We start from the raw sequence: 22,105 nt of genomic DNA, 5'->3' as shown, positions 1-22,105 counted from the left end.
CCTTTAAAGTAAAGGTCAGTTAAACTATTGAGTGGTCGAACCAGACAGACGACAGAAGACACATGTTTACCATAGCGACCTGTTGAAGGAGTGGAAGGTCGATCCTGTGGCGGAGACTACAGTGACCATGGCCACCCTCCATGTCGATTCTGAGCTCGCCCAACAGCTAATATCTCCCCATCCACTACTCTCCCAACAGGAAGACCTTCATGAATTCTTAGATCAATTTCCAGAGGTTTTTCGGCAGTGGTCAAAGTTTATGAAAAGAAGTAGTGGAACTATGTTCTCTACTGGCCTGCTCCCGCTCCCTACAAACCCCATTGCCACGCCCACTCCCAAGCACAATACAAACCCCCAAACACTGTGTTTAAGGGAACGTTCAGTGCAGTGCACTGAAAGTGCAAGTTTCAACTTCTCCCTACACTTTTATTTTAACACAAAACCATTCTGGAATGGTTTCTTTTTAGAATTAAAGTATAGGAACAGTAAAATGTAATTAAAAAAAGTAGAGGAGCACCTCTCCCACCCACTTCGACCACTGCTTTTTGGAACAACCATGCAGAGTGAAAGATTTCTACCATTATATTCAGACTCTGGCTGGGCAGACAATAAACCTAAAGCCCTACCGTATCCCAGAGACTAGGAGAAAGAGGATTGAGACTGAACTCAAGAAGATGCTCAAGGCCAATATGATTGAGCCCTCAGAGAGTCCTTGGTCATCCCCTATTGTCCTTGCATCCAAACCAGACAAGTCTTGGAGATTTTGCATAGGCATTATAAAGCTAAATTCCATCTCTGCCTTTGACAACTGCATTATGCCTGAAATTGACCAGCTTATCAGGAAGCTAGGGTCATCAAAGAATATCTCCATGCTAGACTTAACCAAAGGATATTGACAGGTGCCCCTAAATCCCACCAATAGAGAAATGAAAGCCTTTCCCACCCCTCAAGGTCTCTTCCAATTCAAGGTACTGCCTTTTGGTTTCCTTGGTGCTCCTACCATGGTCCAACGAATGATGGACAAGATCCTAAGATCTTATTCTAGCTTGTCCGGTGCTTATTTCGATGACATCATTATCCATAGTAAAACATGGCCCATACACTTGCACCACCTTTCTGTGATTGCCAGGCTGCCAATCTTGCTGAAAAGCTCATTAATTACCACCCCCAAAAGCTTGTCTGGGAAAGTGAAGACCAACTAAGTTTTGAAGGCTTCATACAAGTACTATGCCAAGATCCTGTCCTAAAAATGTCTGGATTCAACCGGGAATTCATCCTGCAGACAGTTGCTTCTAAGGTCAGAATAGGAGTCGTATTATCACATAAACATAATGGCTTGAAACATCCAGTCCTATACATCAGCTGCAAATTATTTCCCATAGAAAAGGCATATGCGACTGTAGAACTTGAAGCCCTAGCCATCAAATGGGCAATTCTATACCTCGGATATTACCTCAGCAGAGATTCTGGCTTGCGTCTAACCACTCTCCCCTAACCTGGATCAGTCCAAGGAAAGATTCCCACGCCCAAGTCATGAGATGTTTTTAGATCTACAACCAATTTTTTTCTTGGTCAAACATGGAAAGGGAAAAGAAAGAACAAGGCAACATGGATCTTTTTAAGTCGTTTCCTACTTCCAAATCAAGGGGGAGCCTCTCATTTAAATGGAGTGTTATGTGTCCTATCTGGACAATGGGAACATGAAGAAGGAAGGACAGGCCAGTTAGTGGATAGGATTCGGACTGAAGAACTTTATTTTGGGATTTTTAAAGCCCACCTTTTCTTTTGTTATGTTTGGCAGGGACATGTATTTAAATCTTTGATACAAGTTTATATTGTCTGATACCATGTTAATGGAGTTGAAAGGAACATTGGAGAATGGAGGGAGAAGTAAGGACCCTTGTCGAGAAGTAGGAAGTGAAGCTGTGAAGATGGTGTGTAATGAACTTCATGTAGAAAGAGGATTAGTGTGGAGAGGGGGATACAATGTTTCCTCCTGAAGGTATAAAGGGCAAAATATTGATGGTGGCACATGAGGGCCATCGGGGTATGTGCAAAACAAAGCAATTAGTCGGACAAGACTATTGGTGCCAGGAACGGACATCCATGTGGAAAGAATGATTAGGGTGGCCAATGTGTGGGAGGTTTCGAGATAGGGTTACGTTAGTAGGATCAATCGCAGTTCTATTTGATATTACTGCATTTAAAAGCCGGAACACACAAAATAGGATTTTTTTTTCTGGCCGTTTTTGTGTTGGCTTTTAAATGAGGCAATATGACATCCTTCCCCCCGAATCCCCCAAGATGACCCCTTCCACACCCTCTCCTGCCAGTTTTTGGTTTAAGCGGGGGGTTTCCAGTAATGCATGTATGGCAGACACCTTTGCTAGTCGGAGAGTCACTGCTGGGGGCTCTGGAGCGATTGAACTCTATCTCTGGGTAGTGGGAGTATTCGTCAATCACTACCCTGAAGTGATATCCATAGAGTAAGGTGCCAAGGTCAGTGCTCATGTTTAGCCATGGGACACTGCTTCCCAGGTAAGTGACAATGAAGGGGTAGCCTGCCTGGTGGGCTAGAGGCTTGGACATGAAGAATCTGCTGGCATGTTCCTCTAGCTTGCCTTTACAAGTGTAGATACCACACCTTTCTCTGAACTTGCTTTTGTTTTTGACATCCACTAGTGCCTAGTTGTATTATTATGTCCTCCTACACCTGAGGCAGGATAATCTGTAATCACTTAGAATAGGACCTCCCTTGGACACAGACAGATCATTTTAGAGAGGAGAGTTGCTTATGCCTATTTGCCTTGGTGAGATTGCACCTATATAGACCACATCCTATAGTGGTTATGGCAGCTTCCAGACACTCACTATGGCCTGTGGTGGCAATTATTTTGTCCAGGGACATGATGAGGGGGATGACTGTGGGGGGGGAAGGTTTGGAATTCAAAATGGTATGTACTCCCCTTGCATATTACTGCATTATAAAATTAAGCAGATACTGCAAACTGCCATGTTCAAACAACTGTTTCTTGCTTGTGCGAGGTGAGGCTTGGGCTTTACTGTGCAGGTCTTTGCAGTGAATGCTCTTTGCCTAGAGTGTAGCTATACTTGCTTTCACATCTCTTGCTTCTGACATGTTTCCCTTTTGGCATATGTAAGCATGTTTTAGGCTCCTGCTCTTAGGAATCACACTATGCTATCCACCCTGATAACACTGTCCTGACATGTAAGAACGCAGCCGTTATCAAAGACTTGTGTAGTGTGGCTTTGTGCCCTTCTTGCAACATTGTTTCAGTAGGATTCCTGGCCCTGTCTGGACCACCCCTTCCATCGAAATGCATGTGTTCATTTGGATATAAGAGAACAGTGCTCGGAGGGAGCAGTGTTCCCAATTGCGCCAAAATCTCATACTGTCCTTGGTTTGTTTTTGTTCTTTTTTTGCTTTTACTAAAACAATGTTCATCAATCCACCGGAATCATCAGTGGTCATTTTTCCACAGCACAACCAAGTGCATAACCAGGCAGACATAACATCTTATGAGTGTGACATTGCTGATCACGCCAGGAAAGGTAATCAGCCAAGCTTTTTTGCAGCAGTTGGGCTGCACGTCATACTCCTGCCGTTGCTGGAGATACTTCTCAATTCATGCAAGCAGTCTAGGTGTGATGCGAGAAATGATTGCAAAGAGGGGATTATTATTCATCAATTTCTTTTAGCAGATGTCTGAAAATGTATGCATGAAATTGGTGGCATCCACACAGCACCAACAGCCTCCTTATTTGGGAGTATTATTTCTCTGTTTTGATCCAGGATCTGCTTGACTAGGTCATCCGAGGAGTGGCTGCTTGATGGTTCTCTTGTAGTACCACTGCCCTCAGGCCATAAGAGTTGGCCCCTACAACTAATTCCAAGTAAAATACCATATATTATTATTATTATTATATGGGGCATTTATTGAGCGTGGAACTAGCTTTGTGAATCAACAGAGCGCTGTGCAAGTCATGCGAGGAAGTTCACAGTGAAGGAAGTCGATTGCAAGGGATCCATACAAGGCAGTGGGGAGCTAATTACAGGGAGGGGGTGGGTTGGCAATTTCTCAGGAAGGGATCTGTAAGCATCTATTATTATTATTATTATTATTATTATTATTATTATTGTATTTATTGGACGCGGACCAAGCTTCGAGAAGCAACAGAGGGCTTTACAGAGGTGTACAACATTACAGTTGCATAACAGAGTGCTTTTCAGAGGTAACAACACAACAGATAAAGAGCGGGGGTAGGATACAGAGGGGCACAGAGGTGAGGTACAGCTGTACTGGGTGGAGGGGGGGACAGGGGCATGCAGTGTCTAGTGGGTCAGGTGGCGCGAGGGGCAACATGATGACCTAGGTGTTGAGGAGAGACTCCTTGAAGAGGTGGGAGGAAACAGGGGACAACAGATTGCGTAGCCTCAGGTTAGGCAGGGAGCGGCTGCGGTGTGGAACTAGGTAGTAAGGGAGAGCCATTGCTTGAAGAGGCGGGTTTTAAGTTCTTTCCTGAGATGTAGAAGTGAAGGAATGTGTCTCCTTCTTCTAATTCTTTAAGTGCCTGCTCAAATATCTTTCTCAAAATGATGTAGTGGAGCAATGATTTGAATTGTCAGGTTAAAGGAGGATGTCCACTTACCAATTCTTCAAACACCTGACCCATTAAAACAGAGCTTTGTATCATATAGTGTGCATTCTAGATAGTTTTCATAGATGTTTGCAAAATGAATGAGCCGAACATCCTAAACCGTGTCACAATTGATGAGGGTGTCCTTTCCAGTGGACGTGATGAAGACCATTTCAGTGGAAAACAGAAACCCCTGTCTGACTTCAGATGGAAAGACCCTAAGCAATGTTGTTGGGGCCCTTGAAAGCATACATTGTCGAAGTGGCAATTTCAGGATCATGAACTATGCATGTTCCCATTATGATCACAGAAGCACTAATAACTAGGGGCCTCACTACACGTTAGGCGGTAAGGGTTTACCGGTACCGGTAAGGGCACCGGTACCGGTAAACCCTTACCGCCTTACGACGAGTTCCCTTTGCGGGACCCGACCTTAACGGCTGGTTTTACCAGCCATTAAAGTAGGGTGCTGCAAAGGGACTTCGGTGCTAATTACTGTACCGCAATTTGCGGAACCGTAATTAGCTCCTTTCCCGTTCCCATTATGCCCTATGGGGCAAAAATGGGAATGGGGAAGTGCCTTGGTGAATGGGGAATTACCGCTCACCTTGGAGTAGGGCGGTAATTCCGCAATCCACCAAGGCTGACACAGTAAAATACCGGCAGCAACCATGGTTCTTATAGCGCCATGTTTACCGCCTACCGTGTAATGAGGCCCTAGGACATTTAAGCCATATGTTGCCTCTTGCAGGCCAAGGAAAAGGAGGACGCGCACACGGAGATACTGGATCAACTTCTTTATTCACTCTCCGTAACATCAATACTGGCGCGTACCGCGCCTTACCCAGAAACCCCCTTTCTCCCTTGGTTCCCGTAACATGGCTCCGCCTCCACAACGGTGGGGGCAGCACTCCTTAACCCCTGAATGCTTGGCAACATCACCCCCGAACAATATATCCAAACATCGAAATCAACATTCTTCAACAAGTCTCATAGGTTTCCTTACAACTCTCCATGGCCTCTCATCTTGGTCACCTGGTTCTTGCAGTTCCGTGGTTCTCACTTCCCAACTTGTCCCTCCTGGGTCTCCTCCCGCAGGCATCCACAGGTCATCCCGCGACTCTCGCGGTTCTGGAGAGGTCGATCGCTGGAGCGGTTCTGTTCCCTCTCGTCTAATGTAGTGTCTGAATTGTTGACAGTTCGTGGTGACAGCTCTGCTCTGATCCTCGGCCGTCACCATCGTGCCTTTCACTGCGGTTCCCCTCATGGGGCTTGGAGCAAACCGCGGATCTGTCTTCCTGGGCGTTGGTTGCTGGACGAGTACTTCGTCCCCTATGTGGAAATCTTGTATCACCGCATGGCGGCGAGCATCTGTCTCTCGTCTTGCTCTCTCTTTGGCTTCCGCGTCCCTTCAGAGTACGTCCATGTCAGGCAGCTCCTCATCAGACAGATTGCGCGGTATGCGGGTTCGCACTTTGTAGCGAAGCATTAGCTCGGCAGGTGTCTTGTTGGTGGCTTCATGAGGAGTGTTTCTGTATTCCCGTAGGAGTCGGCACAGTGCCTGGTGCGGATCGACTGCTTCTACTCTGGCTCTTTGTCTTGTTTTCTTGATCGACGCCATGAAGCGTTCAGCCATCCCATTTGCTTGTGGGTGGCGAGGAGTTATCTTCATGTGTTCAAACCCTAGGTGTTCCGCTAGTGTTCCGAATTCATATCCACTGAACGGGGGCCCGTTGTCAGATTTGACTATTTTGGGGATCCCCCACTCACTGAATACCTCCTCTATTGCTGCTGCTACTTGAGGAAATGTGGTGGTGGTGACTGTTTTGACGATCGGGAATCGTGAATGTTCGTCTATCAGGAGCAGGAGGTAGTCATCCGCCTCCGTGGGCCCATAGAAGTCCATGGCTACACGCTCCCACGGCCGATCGGGTATCTGTGTGTGTTGGAGCGGGGGTGGATGTTCCGCAGGAGCCGTGCACTGGCAGGCATGGCAGTTCTTCGCCCATTCTTCTACTGCCGCGTCTAGAAACGGGAACCAGACATAGCACCTCAGCTGTCTTTTGGTGTTCTCTGCTCCTCTATGTCCCTCGTGGGCCGTACTGACTACTTCGTTCTTGAGCGTGGCGGGGATGACAATCCTGCACCCTCTGAGGAGGATGTCGTTGTCCTTGACGGCCAGTTCGCTATGTACCCTGGCCAGCCTTTCAATTTCCTGTCTACACACCCCTGGGTGTGCCAGCATTGCTCTGTGATGATCCCTCCATTTGTTGGTCAATGTGAGGCTGATGGCGAGTGCCGTGGTGGGGTCAGCCGCTGATGCGGCGGCAACTCTCTCCAGGGACAGCGCCGGTGGTAGCGAGTTGGACGCTATGTATTGTACATAGGCGATGTCTCCCTCGCGGGTCAGTGGGGCCCCAACTGGGTGTCGTGACAGATAGTCAGCGGGGTTAAGGTCACCCCCGGGTCGATGCAAGATGTCATAGTCATATTCTTGTAAGCGGATTCCCCACCGCTCGATTCTAGGGGGCATCTTGGTGTGCGGGATGCCAAAAAGCGATAACAAGGCCTGGTGGTCCGTGATTAAAGTGAACTTTTTCCCAATGATGAAGTCATGGAAATGTTTGCACGCCCAGACGGCAGCTAGACTCTCCTTCTCCGCCTGGGAGTAAGCCAGTTCCGGGGTGGACAGGGCCCTGCTCGCATAGGCGACCACATGTCTCGGGTGGACATCCGCACCGCTGGTTTGGGCTAAGATGGCACCAAGGCCCACGGGCTTGCGTCCACCACGATTTCAGTGTGCCATGAAGGATTGAAATATGCCAGGCGGTGTGCTTCCATCAGGGCACGCTTGATGTTAGAAAATGCCTGGTGGCAAGCAGGGGTCCACTCGAACACAGTTTCTTTTTGGAGAAGCTTCCTTAGTGGGTCGGTAAGGGACGCATAGTGTGGTATGTACCTCGCACAGTAGCCAGCCATGCCGAGAAATGAGCGAACGTCTGCAACCTGTCGCGGTTCATCCAAGTTGGTGATAGTGTCAACCTTGTCGGGATCCGGCATCATCCCTTCGCTGGAATAGATGTGTCCAAAAAATGTCAGCTTTGTCTTGCTGAAACGGCACTTGGCAATATTGAGAGTTCGGCCCGCTTCCTGGAGTGCTGCACACGCGGCGAGTAGGGCTTTGTCATGAGACTCTTTAGATGATCCAAAGACGAGGATGTCGTCACTGTAGTTCAGTGTGCTCTTGATGGGTCTGATCACCTGCCGAATGGCCTCCTGAAAGATTTCCGCGGCTGATGAGATCCCGAAGTTCAAACGCCGATACCTGTTGAGACCGTCGTGAGTCGCAAACGTCGTGATGGGTCTGGATTCCGGATGTAGCTCCAGCTGATGGTATCCTTGGTTGAGGTCGAGTTTGGAGAACATCCGTGCGTTGTTCAGTTGCACGATCATGTCCTCAATGCACGGTCCCGGATGCCTCTCGCGCTGAATAGCAGTGTTTGCCACCCTCATGTCCACGCACAAACAGATCTTTCCTCCCTCCTTGGGTACAACCACGAGTGGGGATACCCATGGTGTCGGACCTGTGGCTGGTTCAATGATGCCATCAGACAGCAGTTGTTGGAGTGCGTCTGATACTGCCGCTTGCAGGTGAAAACCTACTCTCCGGGGATGTTGCGGTACTGGCCTCACCGATGAGTCAATGTGGAGTCGGATGGGAGGGGCCTTGAGTTTGCCCAGCCCCATGCAGAGGTTGGGGAAATCCCTTGTGATGTCAAGTTGTGTGACCAGGTTCTGCGACTGGTAGCATGCTATGGTGCCAACTGTGTCTCTCGTGTTTGTGCTCTCGGAGGTCGCTGTGATGGAGTCTCCCGGCCTCACGTGTATTTCAATCAACCCCAGGCGGGATGCCGTGTGGTAGCTGAGTAGGCATCGGCTTCTGGCAAGTGACCGGATAATGTGTATTGTTGTGTCAACTTTCTGGCCAATTAGGAGGAGGCGTTGTGTGAAACATCCTACCGTCGGTAGGGGGGTGGTAGCTCCCCACTGAAATATCCTTGAGCGAGATTGTTCGAGTGCCGGTGGGTTCGGTAGTTTGGCATAGTCCTGCTCGCCCATTATGTTGACAGTAGCGCCTGAGTCAATCATGAATTGAAATTGGCTGTTTCCCATTTTGATGGGGATTTTTGGGGCTTCTCTGGCCCCTTCAGTGTCGAGTATGAGATTGACAAACTCGTCTTGGTCATAAGGGTCATATGGCATGTCGTATGCGGCTCCCTGCTCGTCCCGGTAGAGAATCTCAGGCCTGTATTCCTCTGGTGGATGGTCATATTCGTCCATGAAATATTTGGTCCGATCAGCCTGCTCTGGCTGTAGTGGGTACCCCTGCGTTTGGTATTCGTCCATGGCCCTGACATATCGCCTCTGTCCCTGGCCTTGTTGGTAGTATCTGGGTTGGATGTATTGTGGAGGTGGCGGACGGAAGAATGGCCTGACAGGAGTTTGGGGCCTCGCTGGAGGAAATGGTATGCTCTTGGCACACCGAGTGAAAATGTCCTTCTCTTCCGCAGTTCGTACACCGTTGTGATAATGCTGGGCATGAGCCTGCATGTGGAAAGGACATCCCACAACGATAGCACTGTCTCTGTTGGCGAGGAGCTTGGATGGTTTGAGTTCTGTATGATTGTGACCCTCTGTCACTTGGACGAGATGGTTGTATGGTTGCGACCAGTTCCGCTGTGTCTTGCTTGGGGTTGCTCGGATTGCCCATGGATGTAGCTTGGGCATCAACCGTCTCGTGTATGCGAGCAAGCTCGCTCACTTCCTGGATGGTGAGGGGTTTCTTCAGGATCTGTTTTTTGAGAGCAGGGGATAGGCAGCCTTCAATGACCCTCAATCTTATAGCTTCATCTAACGAGAATGCGTCGAATTGGCAGTTTGCGCCTTTTACTCTTAGGCGGGTTATGAATTCGTCGACTGTCTCCTGTGGCATTTGGGTGCACTTGTTGAATAGGTAGCGTTCATAGTCACGATTAACTTCTATGATGAGAAGTCTATCTAGAGCCTTGATCAAATCCTTGAAAGTGTTCTGTTCAGCTACAGGGATGGTCTTGACCACAGTCTTAATCTCACCCCCTACCAGATTGAGGAAGATGTCCCTAATATTGGGGGAATTACCATCACCAGTCCCCCTCACGTAATGCTGGAAATCTTCCATCCAGTCAGTCCATCTGGGCCCCTTCGTGGCTTGTGGAGTCATGGTGAAAGGCGGGGGTAGTCGCAGCTGAATCGGCTGTACAATATGAGCTGGTGTAGGTGACCCAGGGTTGGACCCTGAGGTGGAGCCTGATGTGCTCATGATGCCAGAAGGTGGGGACCCTTGTGGATGGTTTGGTTAGGCTGGTGGTGCGTCACCCACCTGGGAGGTCAGATGCCACAGATGGGCATGCAGCGTCACAGACGTTGTAGGGAGGGATGGCACTCAGCACTGCTGGGGCTTCGCAGCGAGCGCTGGCGGTATAAGGACAACGCCAAACATCCATGTTGGGACTCTGGAGGGCGTGGGCAGGCTCGCCGGCACGCGACGTAGGGGGGGGGGCCACAGCGGATGGCCAGGGCCCAACTGCACACTCCCTGGAGTATTCGTAGCAACGTGGGGACCAGGCGGACTGCCCCTTTCTCCCTCGGTCCCCGTAACATGGCTCCGCCTCCACAACGGTGGGGGCAGCACTCCTTAACCCCTGAGTGCTTGGCAACACCATACCTCTTAGTTGGGGGCTTTTTCTTGCAATCTGGCCATTTCTCATAGAGGCGAAGAATGGTTGAATGTTTTCATCTTCCATTTAGGCCACAGGTCCACTTTTTCCTGAGTCACCTGGACTGATCTCCCTCGTTGAAATGCAGAGCAAGGGGATGGAGCATGTGTTTGGTCAGCACAAGATCTACACACAATTGATCTTGGCACACTTTGCACAGTGTTGCTTTCTCTTTAAGTGTTGGTTTTGGTTAGGTTTGGTGGCACACCCTCTAATTGCCTCTGGTCATTTGCTGTTAAGCGGAAGCAATGCATGCCGAGGAGTGTTGGTGGGTTGGAATGCACCTTAATGCATTGATGTTGCCAATGTCCACTTGCCACAACGCCACCTGCATATCTTCCTCTCTTGAGTTAGCTATTTCATGTGCTCTCCCCAGCTTGAATATTATTCAAGCGACATCCCCAGTTCTCTAACTATTTGATTTCATGGGTAGGTAGGTCAACAAGCATTCCTAGATTAGATGAGCATGCGCTTCAACCCGCATGCCCATGCGGGCCAGGACTGTATGTGCATGGTATCTGTCGAGGGACTCGCTGGTGCTTTGTAGTGCTTGCTTAAATTGAATATCTTGTGGTGTGCACTCCCCAGTAAGCTGAATTATGCTGTAGCAGCAACAAATGATCCACCCCCACCAGGGAGTGCCTTAAAGGTATAGTACGTGTCTCCATCCACAAAGTCAAACATCAGGGATCATATAACACTGTTGTCTCTTGCTCGTATATCCACAAAGTATAAGTCCAAACTTTCGACCACATGGCCCAGCAACAGCCAAGAACAGAGGCGGGTCTGCCATATTAAAGAGCTCAATGGGTGCAATAAAGAGGCTGGGGTGCATGTGTAGCCTGTTGACTGGGAGGTCTGACATCTGCATCATCCTCATTCATGGCAGAGCCATTCCCACTGTCATTGAGGTCGTGCTTCTGTGCTTCAGTGGATGGAGTGTCATGTGTTCTTTCAACAGGCACTCTCTGTTTTCTTTCTTCTCATTTCTTCTTCTTATATATTGCTCTGAGCAGATATTGCCTAGATACTCTTCCCTGCCCCCTGCAGTATGATTAAAACAGAGCGATCACCGCAGAGCATGGGGAGGCAGCATCGTTGCAAACACAGCTCCCATTGCCAGTGATTATGATACATGAGGACTACAATGAAGGAGGCTGCTGTGGCACATGTATAGCCCACAGGGGGCAGAGGGAGGCATACACAAAAACTGATCTCTTCGGTACACTTTATACTGATCTCGCCCAGGTGCAGGGGTTCGTTTTTATTCACATAGCATAGTGATGTAATATGTCTGTTCAAGGGTGACCTTTTTCGAATATTCCCTGTAAGTCTCTTAGTGTTTGTATATGTAATATGTCATTACCACGTGTCGCATATGCTTGCATGAGTTGTACCACAATGGGACAAGATAATCAAGGAGTAGTGCTCCCAGGCAGCCGGCAGGCTGTGCCTGCGCGCTCGTCTCTCCTCGCACAGGTGCAGAAACTACACTTAAATCTTCAAAAAGGGGGACATGGTCTAGCCCGAGGAATCTTGGAGACAGTCAACCAGCCCCACCTCAGAGCTGCAAGCCTCCATCCAGGGTGGGACCCACCAGCCATTGCCTGTACCAGCACCTAAACAGCAGGAGGGAGTCAGAATCTCCAAGATGTCAGCTCTAGTGCCTGAGGCTGTGGACCAGCCGACACTGGAGAGACCCACTAAGACCCAGAGAACTAAAACTCCCAAACACCCCCAGCCTACACACCTAACTTTCCTTTCCCCAAAAAGAGGCTGGAGCGGAGGGCCACAGCCCTTAAGAAATTCTAAGGCTCAGTCAGTCACTGTGGGAGTTATTAGGAATGAGGATGGCAGCTTGAGCAGGAGAAGAAGAGGGAGTCTGGCGAGAGCAGGGGGAAGGAAGGGCAATGAGCTGGAAGAGGTTTGGAGAAGGAGACGGGAGAGGAGGAGCTGGAATGACAGGGGGTGAGACAGACCTTGTGCAGCTTGGTAGAGGAAGGAGGTGGAGGATGCCATAGTTATATTGGAAGAGGTGAAGAAAGAGCAAGGAGAGATGTCAATAGAATCCAAGGAGGAGGCAGAGGTGTAACAGGTGGTTGGTGCTGAAGATATAAAGGAGGAGGCTAATGATTTGTTGTTATTGAGAAAGGTAGAAAATGTGTTGGAAAAGTTAGTCGAGAAGCGATACAAGGGAGCACAGGGGGAGGCCACTGAGGAGGTGTGCTCCACATTATTTCTAATGAACTAAATTTCATTTGTAACAGGAAAATGTGCAGCATAAATATTGCTCATGACGTCTGGAGCTACGCAAGAGGCCCTGTTAACACTGCTCCCATTGAACATACGTAGAAGGTCCTTCTGTAATGCTTCCAGGGGCATAGCCTTCCACATTCCTGCAGCTTATACCCAGTGAAAAGGCTGTTTGTAAATGGGCTCTGCATGCTAAATCAGAAGGTTGCATGCCGGGATCTGCTGTCCAGTCAATAACTACCAGATTGTTTCAGAAAGGTACTCTTCCCATTCACTGCCAGCGCAACAGGGAGGCCGATCTTCCCCTTCGTACACCGGCCCTACCTCCTGTAGATATATGCACACTAAGGTTCACAGCCTTGGTGGAGGCTGGAGTTGCACCGGCCTATCCCCGCGTTTGCATTGCCTGACCGCGGGAGGAGTAGGCTTTGCCGGCTGGGATAGAAGTATGGCCTCTTACTGGGAGATGTGGTACCAACCACCACACAAAGGGTTGCAAGACTCGACCCCACTGGAATGGCAAATCTATCTGGACGACTGGTTCCCCACCTGTTTCTACATGTATTGAATTTAATTTTAACATTTTCAATAACATGATTTCTCTTTGTTCTCTTCAAATAATTATTGAAATATGAAAGTTACCAATTGTTCATGAATGCGATAGATATTATTGTTTTGTGTTATAAATGTGGCTCCCTTTCCCTGTAGAATACTTTTGTTTAATCAATCCTGTTTTTATTATAAACAATATACATTTCATATATTATTGCAACACAATGCTCAATAATTGTGTGCTGATTTGACTAATTATGCATACGTAAGTCTCCTTAAATATTGAGTAGGAACCTCGTCTGTTCATATATGTGTCCTGGGTGAGACATTTGTGGGGGCTCCTTGCGACCTGTGGTCACGCTTAAGGATGGGAAGTAGTGGTCACTAGCATTAAGTACTGTCTTGGAAGCAACAGAGTACTCCATGACAGAGTACAATTAAATGGATACCGTTAGACGATGGACATTACGGGCACAGTTAGAAGGATATAGAGTGAGTGGATAAACACCTTTGCAGGCAGGGGATACAGGTGCGGGACGGAAAGGCAGACCCAGTTTATTGCATGTAGGTTCTACAGCTGTGCTCCCATTGAAGCCATATTTCCATAAATCTCCAGTCATATAACCCTTCTAATTGCACTGTTGAGTTCCTGGGTGTGCACAAGTGCTGGTTTCCCTTACCGCTAGCTGTTATGAGAGAGTAAACAGTTTCCTTTTACTCCTGCCCAACCACCATGCCGCAAAGCATGAATCAACGCACATGCACCTCCTGCAGATGGGAAAGTCAATAAAACAAAACCTGCGCAACTGCCAAAAAAGACATCTCCTCCAATTGGTGGCCATATGTTGCCTGTGATCTGGTGGTGGTGGAAAGCTGGGGACAGGGCAGAATTTAGAAAGTTGCCAGCTTTTAAAATTACTTAAACCTAAAATATGGTAAGAAATCCTTTTTAGAAAAAATGTGTGGAAGATTTTAGGAATCAGTGGTGAAATACCTAAACTATATGTATTATCTGAGAACAGAGTTGCCTTTAGCATCTGTGCAGAATGTTCAGGCATTCCGGGGAGAAGTCAAGTGCAGGCAAAGAGCTGCATGATCGGTCCTTGACAATGAAGACTTGGTGCTGATAAGGAGATGTTGAGCCTTGTTCCTTTTGGTTTTAGGGAAATGTCCAACATCTCATACCAAATAGCAGGAGGAAGGACCCAAGACCCTGCCAACTAGTACGCACACTTGAAGTGAGGGCTATCTGCTCACTGCTACAATCATCTGCTTGGACTGTTGGACAAGGTTAACAGCGCTGTAAGACCACTACGTTAGTGATGGGCGCAGTACCAACATAACAATCACATAACCTAGGCTAGAGCGATGAGTCATCGTGCAGCTAAACATAGAGAAGGCATAACACTGCATGGTAATCACTTTCACCAATATTTATTCTGTAGACTACCCTTTTCGTAGAAATAGCACACGTGACCGCAGATAAAGACTGCTGCTCCAATCTAATCTAACTAATATGTTTGCCATTTGAAAGCCGCAGACCATACGTGGTGTGTTGATTTTGCGTTGCCATTGTCACGAGTGTGGCTTTTGTCTGGAAGAGCGGCCTGGATCGAGCGGACACACACAGTGCATTCGAAAAAATCGACATTTAGAGGAGCGGTGAACGCTAGAACATGTGTGTAACCATATTTGTCACTGCACCCACTTTTGGCGGGTTGACACGTGCCATAGTCGGCTCACTCACCCCTAAACCCCTTGCTAGTCCCTAGGCCTCAATGGAGCACTCACCCACAAAAACAAGATCTTCCTTCACCCATCTTGGCAATTCAAAAGAAAAGGAGCTCAAATCATGTGGATGTCTACTTGAGTAGAGAAAGTACTATTGTCGGCACACTTCTATCTATCTATTCACTTTTTGTATTGGGCTTTACACCCATGGGTCTCTAAGCGCCCACTTCCGGTACTGGCTCGTGGAGGTCGCATGGCATGATAGCCTCCCCTATGCAAATACACTCTGCATTGTAAAAGACCACGTTAAAGGCTTAAAACCCACATATTGCAGTGAGCTTGTCAACTTTTTAACTAATTCCGTTAGGGCACCTGTTTTCAGTCATATGAACGAGGCTAGAGGCCCTGACATCGTTCATAGGACTGAAAACAGGTGCCTTGGGGCGACTTTTCCTCAGATTTGGCGATCTACAATAACAACGTTATGAATTGGGAACGGTTCGCCTCTGGTTATGATACCAAACAGGTTTCTGTGCCTTATGCTTTAAAAGGACGGGCAGCATTAAAATACAGTCCGCCTCAGAGAGCATTGTGAAACCCGCGGCCTTCATGAATCGGGTTACATGGTGCGCATCGCTCGGAGGGGTTCTTTCATTGGGGGGCGGGGAGTGGCGTTCTAGATGACAAGACTGAGCAACTGAGTTTCTGAAGCGCCCTTTGTATCGGCATAAAGAAATGTACCATTCGTGTTTCTAAACATACACACACAGTGCAACAGGGCTGCATTCTCCAAGTTGAGTGTTTGCGATTTAACCATCAAATGCGGGATGGGGGTCTCATTTTCAGGAAACTTAGAAATGTAATGATTATAACAGTATCAAGGTCACAGAAGTGTCCTTATGCGCTTTGCCGGGGTATGACATGCTGTCATCAATATAGCAGTGTGTAAGATGCACGGCGTTGTGCATGCCACAGTGTGGGACGCGCTTGCGGTTTCACGGTGTGCTTGTGTGTGTGCGATCATGACAGGGCTGAGAAATGTAATCTCGGGATGGGGCAGGCCCACTCCAGAGAGTGAAGCCTGCAGGGATGGCCCTCCTTCATATCTTCAGTTATTAATAAGTAAACACACGAACTGCTTGTTGTGCGTACTAGTCCTTCTTACTTCTATCGTCGTGTCACGTTCTCAGAGCGGTTCCCCTCTGAGTAATGGCAAGGTTTCCAAGCAAAGTCGCTCGCCCAGTAGCCACACCCCTCCCGCGAGCGGCGCAATGGTTTAGCCCGCAACTAAGCCGAACTTGGAGGTGCAGCTCAGTGACAGGCTCCGGTGGATAGTGCGCTGCTGCGTGGGACATCGGCCCATGAGTTCTTTCTTTTATTTCCACAGGGTCAGATCGAGGTTGAGAGCAACACTGTCTTCAAGTTAGCCGCCCTGATACTGCAGGTAAGTGTCTCTGCGGCGGATTCGGTGTGTGTTGTCATTACCTTGCCACCTCAGCAGTCTGTCCTCTTGGTGATAATGCACAGCGTCTCCTGGCTGATTGAACATTCTAGCAAACAGTAGATATGCACGCGTGTCTGCTATTTAATATACACATTACACCCAGGTTTTGCTCGTTATGCAGCACTGTGATATGTAACATTGTGGCCGTTGGCCGGATACATAGCAAAAACCAAGGGGTGTTCTTGAGCGTGTTTGCCAGGCAGTAACATATCTATCTTCTGTACAGGGGGACTGGGCTTGTTATTTATGAAGGGGTGTCGGTAAATAGCAGAGCATCGGTATTCCCGTTTAACACATTTACAATTCCTTATGTTTTATCACAGTAAAATGTCTTTTTGTGTGTGTATGTGTGTGTAAATGAGACACGTCCTGTTAGATGAGCACACTAAGGGCCAGTATGTCCGCCCTGGAATCCCATAAGAAATCATTGCAGGCTGCGCCCGCACCCGAACAGTCTTTAAGCGACGGATGGACTGGTTAAAACACTCACCGCAATCCATTTACCAAATAATGTAATCTTGCTTTCATCTTAAAGATGTTTGCCCATGCTGTAAAGTGTCGGTTGCCTGTGCTTCACTGCCGGCAGCATGGATGTGGTGTGTGTGTGTGTGTGTGTATGTGTGGGGGGGGGTCTTTATTCTTTATTGAGAGCATGTTATGGCAGAATTGCGTTTGTAAATCACACAGTCGAATTGGAGTGTGCACGAGCATCTTCACGTAGTTCTTTAAGGGTGTGAGTGTGTTGTGTTTTCTGGCAGGCTCAGGTAAGGTGACACCGGCGTTACGAGTCCTCGTGTGTTTCACTGTACTCTAATACGTTCTGGTCATACTTATTTTTTAATCTATGTTACGAGTCCTCGTGTGTTTCACTGTACTCTAATACGTTCTGGTCATACTTATTTTGTAATCTATGTTACGAGTCCTCGTGTGTTTCACTGTACTCTAATACGTTCTGGTCATACTTATTTTGTAATCTATGTTCTTACTCTTTATATTTGCAGGAGGCTAAAGGCGACTACACCAGGTAACACAGTTTATCACTTAATGTCTCGCTTGCATGGCAGTGTCTGGTGTATTGTGCAGTGTGGTTATGCGTGTGTTCGGGGGGCACAGCCCCCGTTTGATACTTGCTGGGTGGATGCTCTGTTATGTTGACATGCCTGGTGTGTCTCTGGTGGGTTCGGTTTCATTCTGTCAACACTAAGAGTGTCACCCCTCACTGTGGTTCTGATGTGTGCAGTGGCCGGGGGCAGGGGTGCAGTTTGGCAGCTGTTGCTCGCTCGCTGCAGTGCCCTGGGCAGCCCCCCTCTCGGCAGCTGCCTCGCTGGGGCCTCCAGCCCTCATGCACTTGACCCCCCTCGCGCTTGCATTGTCCTATATGGGAGGCTTGCAACCGCTGCTGCTGCTCTGTGCTGCCTGGCTGCACAGAGCCTCGGAGGGCTTTGCCCTTGAATTCACTTTCTCTCCGCTGGATCGAAGGCCCTTCCTTGAGCACACTTTGACAACCGTAAAGGGTTTGAACTTGAGATTCCGGCCTCCGGAGTGGCTCAGCTCGCTGAACAAACACACGCTCAGAAGGTCGGCTGTGAACGAGTTAATGTTTTACTCAGAGAGAACTGTTTTGTTTGGGCTCCATTACAACAGGGTTACGGAGTTGTTTCTTGAATAGTTTAGAATTTATGCTTGAATAATCCTCGCAAAATGTGAGCAGCCATGCAGCAGTTAGGGCGGGCCTTGGCCCCTAGCACCACAAACACGTCCACATAACGTTGCAAGTAAAACAGGTGAGAATCGGGCAATAGTCCACTCGCAGACATTGACAGAATAGTGTTAGTACATTCCAGCTGGTTTCCAATAAACTGACTTTGCTAGAGCCGTTTTCACCTTTCCCTTCTAAATATTTGCATTACAGCACTAGGGAGGTCATGCGCATAACATAAGGGCGCGCTTTACTGGGGAAGTATCCAGTTTCAGCCCCTAATAGGGCAACTCGGCATTTAGTAACTGTCCACACAAAGCTGAGAACCACCTCCAAAAGTCAGGCGTCCAAACGGTCTCATTGCCATACACCAGAAATGAGCATGCACTCTGTGTGGGTGGAGGGCTGTGACCATGAGCTAAACGCATGATGTTTGACGCCAGTGGTGGGTGGGGAATTTTTGTATTGTAGGTGTGTAATTCTCCCAAATATGCCAGATATGCCGAGCGCAGCGAGGGAGCCCGAACCAACCATGGAGGGGTTTTCCTTGCAAGAACAGTTTTTGCATTTATGAATAATGGGTTAAATGGTGTATTTTACAACTCACTTTAAGCGCATAATTGGGTAAAAAGCCACACAGTGTGGCATTTATTTACGGTAGCTCACGAAAAAAATCCAATAGATGCATGTGACATTATAAAAACATGTCCAAACTGCACCAAAACGCCAGTCTAACCACATAAGGCCACGTACTAACAATTATCATGCTTGCTTTATTATAGAGTCCCAGTAAAAAAAAGGCAATGCCAAAGTAAAAAAATAGCTAGACTGGCTGCATCAAAATGCCATCCTAGCCACGTAATAACACTTACCATGATGTAAAAACAACATTCCTGCTTTATGAAATATGTCCAGTAAAAAATGTCATGCCACAGTAAGACATTATTTGACTGGCTGCACAACAATACCAGTCTAGCCACATAATTACACTTATGTCTGCTATATCAAAGATGTGCATTAAAAAAGGATGGCGTCAGGGCATCATTATTCACTGGGCCTCTTTGAATTTACCATTGTCCCGCCCCAAACCCTCGCAACCCCCACACATCAGCATACCCACCCGACACAAACACATGCCACCATAGAAATCCATACAACATTAATTTGCTCTTTCACTGAGCATTCAATTGCACACCCATACCACCATACACTATATGCGCACCCAACACCCATGTATCATACAATCACTCATTCATTGATAGATATATAATGCAGAATCTCACCTTCTGCCCTGTTCCAGACTCTGCTGCTCTCTTCATGCCGTTCTCCCAAGAAACACAGTAGCCGTCCTGCTCACGGGCCACAGGAACCAGGAAGCAAAGAGCGTTTTCTGGTTCCTGGACATGAGCACAGGAGCTGAAGCGCTACCATGTCTCCTCCCCAGACCCAATGAATGTGCGGAGAGGCGCAGAGTGTCCCTGCGTCATTCATAGATGCAGTTCCCCAGTCTGCACCTCCAATGGGCCACGCAAGGCTGGGGACGCAAAACGCCTGCTGCCTTGCATTGTTCATTGGACATGCGCTCTAGTGAACAAAAACTGTAATTAAAGGTAGTCTAGGAGCGCTCCCTCGGCTGCAGAAGGCATCTAATGGAGCGCTCAGTGTTTATACTGGGCTGGCTGCTCCATAATGGCAGATGTACTGGTGGGCCACTCCCCTCGGTCATTATGGACGAGCCACCACTGTTTGTAGCAAATTCAGTCAATTCATATACCATACAGGTTGAGGCAGATTGCTTCCCGCTTTCTGCAGATTCTTTATCCTGAAAAAGTACGTCACCTACTCCATTTACATACGTGAGAGGGATTTTGGTTACATGTAGAATTCATGTGTTGGACGAAGGCCCCTGCATCATGCAGCACTCATCGTTACTGGTCTGAACTGGCCACGCTGCATCATCATCCCCATGTAACATATTGTAGATTGTTTCTCTCATGTCTTTTGTCGTAGCTTTTCATCACCTATAGATATGTTTTGCTCTATTTCACCATGGACTGACTCCATTGGCTGCCAAACCTTACCCCAACTCCTCTCCATTCATCCAATGGCAGCGGATTCATGTGTACACTACTGCACTCGCATCACCAGTTTCTTCTTCCCACCTGGCCCACTTAGATTGCCTCCTATTCCTTTGGGGTCCTGAGGTCTATCCCAGTGTCCCTACTTGGTTCAGTTGGTCTGTTCTGTACATCAGGACCGCCTCTTTTACCATCTCCGTGTTATGAACACTTCCGTTTTCTTGCTGCGAGGAGTGGCCTCCTTCCCCCACCTGTCCATTGCAACAGGGACCCAGGAGATGCGCCTCCGCAGCCGTCCCATTGGATGGCAGCAAGATGCTTTCCAAGAGCACTTCTGTCACAGAAGTCGTCAGGCAGGCTGCCCAGCCCCTGCCTATCCACCTCCCTGTGTTGAAGGGACACGGAGGGGATATGCAAAAACACCCGAACGTGTACAACCCCTATTTGGGTACATGCTTGTTTTTTCAAGGGATTTGGTAACAAGTTTCCCAGTGAGAGCTGGTGTGGGGGGGTGGGAGGGGGATAGCACTGCACTAGAGGGGAAGATGGGTGCAATGTGCCACATCTAGTGCCTGGCTAAAGTTGGCAAGCGAACTTGAGTTGTATTCCTTCTCAGGTAAAAATATAAATTCTTCAGGAGTACCGGACCCTGTTCTCTAAGGGTTCTGACTCTGTGTTTCTTTCATTTTACTGACCCTAGTTTTTTGTTAAAAGGGGTTTATTCAGCTTCCGTCACTATGATACACTAAACATCCACATACAAAAGCAATATAAAACATAAAACATTAAAAACACATTTTCTTACAACCCTGCAGTCTTTGTTTTATAAAAGAAGGGGACTGTAATATGATATCACCCATTTGTCATTGAAACCCCTGTGTCATTCGTATCACCTAACCTCGGTTATGGCAGCAGAAAAGGATATTAAAATATCAAAATAGAATATCAAAATCCCACTTCCGGTGGTTCGGACTGCAGTGCACAATCGCCTTCAACCAATTCAGGGGATTCAGTGGGTTCCGGCGCTATGCTCTTCTCCCCAAGGTGATTTTAATGTCAATAGTAGCAGCATGACCCACTTTCAAACTTTAGGATGAGCCTTAAAGACTCGTGTCTGGTTTAAAGCCAGCTTCTTAAAAAGCTCTCTTAAGTACTTCCTACAGATGCCCTAAAAATCAGCGAAAAGTAACCGGAAGTTCTCAACATCTACAACCTCTCCCTTTGTACAGGAACACTCCCTATCAATGTTTGTTCCAATTGAGCTACGTGTATGCTCTTGCCTTTATTGGCAATTGATTCAGACATGCCCTGGGAGTACGTTTCCATCATAATATCTTTTAAAAGGCTTTTCTGCTGTCTAAAGGTCAGCTTGGGTGTCGGCATAAACCCGTCAGTTCTATCCAATTTTCCCAACCCTCTCGCTGAGTGCTATTCTGAATTTCAGATAAGAAATAGTGCATGCTTCCTGAGCCAGCACCAATCCTAAAGAGTATTTTTTATAAGCGGATGCATCTTACGTCAGATTGCTTATGCCAGACTGTTCTGTAGGCCCCCAGGATTTTCCGCAGACATTTATCCTGAACATTTTCTAAGATATCAACTGGGACTTGCTCCTAGACCTGGCGCCCACAAGTAAACTTGGTACCACTTTGTCTGGTCAACATTGATGAACTCATGTAGAGCCACATTCCTGTGTTTCAAACTGAATCTCTCTTTCTCTATCGGTGCAATACTGCAGAGAGTGCAGCCCTATTCTTATGTGATACCAGAATTTCCAGTGCTGGTAGCTGTACAAACCTAGGCGGATATGTGA

At 47.8% G+C, this 22,105-nt stretch overlaps 1 protein-coding gene across 3 annotated transcripts in view; it reads left to right on the top strand.

Moving 5' to 3' along the window:
• FRMD4B (FERM domain containing 4B) overlaps nucleotides 1–22,105 on the top strand; it is a 1,720,334-nt gene that overhangs the window by 1,420,335 nt on the left and 277,894 nt on the right. For all 3 annotated transcript variants that reach the window (XM_069643814.1, XM_069643813.1, XM_069643812.1), the window contains 2 exons: nucleotides 16,399–16,455; nucleotides 17,517–17,539. In XM_069643814.1, the coding sequence (XP_069499915.1) occupies nucleotides 16,399–16,455; nucleotides 17,517–17,539 (80 nt within the window). The remainder of the gene's footprint in view (nucleotides 1–16,398; nucleotides 16,456–17,516; nucleotides 17,540–22,105) is intronic.

Source organism: Ambystoma mexicanum, chromosome 2p (assembly GCF_040938575.1).
Source record: "Ambystoma mexicanum isolate Mex_15411 chromosome 2p, UKY_AmexF1_1, whole genome shotgun sequence".
Classification (NCBI taxonomy): Eukaryota; Metazoa; Chordata; class Amphibia; order Caudata; family Ambystomatidae; genus Ambystoma; species Ambystoma mexicanum.
Note: the sequence above shows the minus strand (reverse complement) of the source record. Positions and strands in the feature narration are given on the sequence as shown.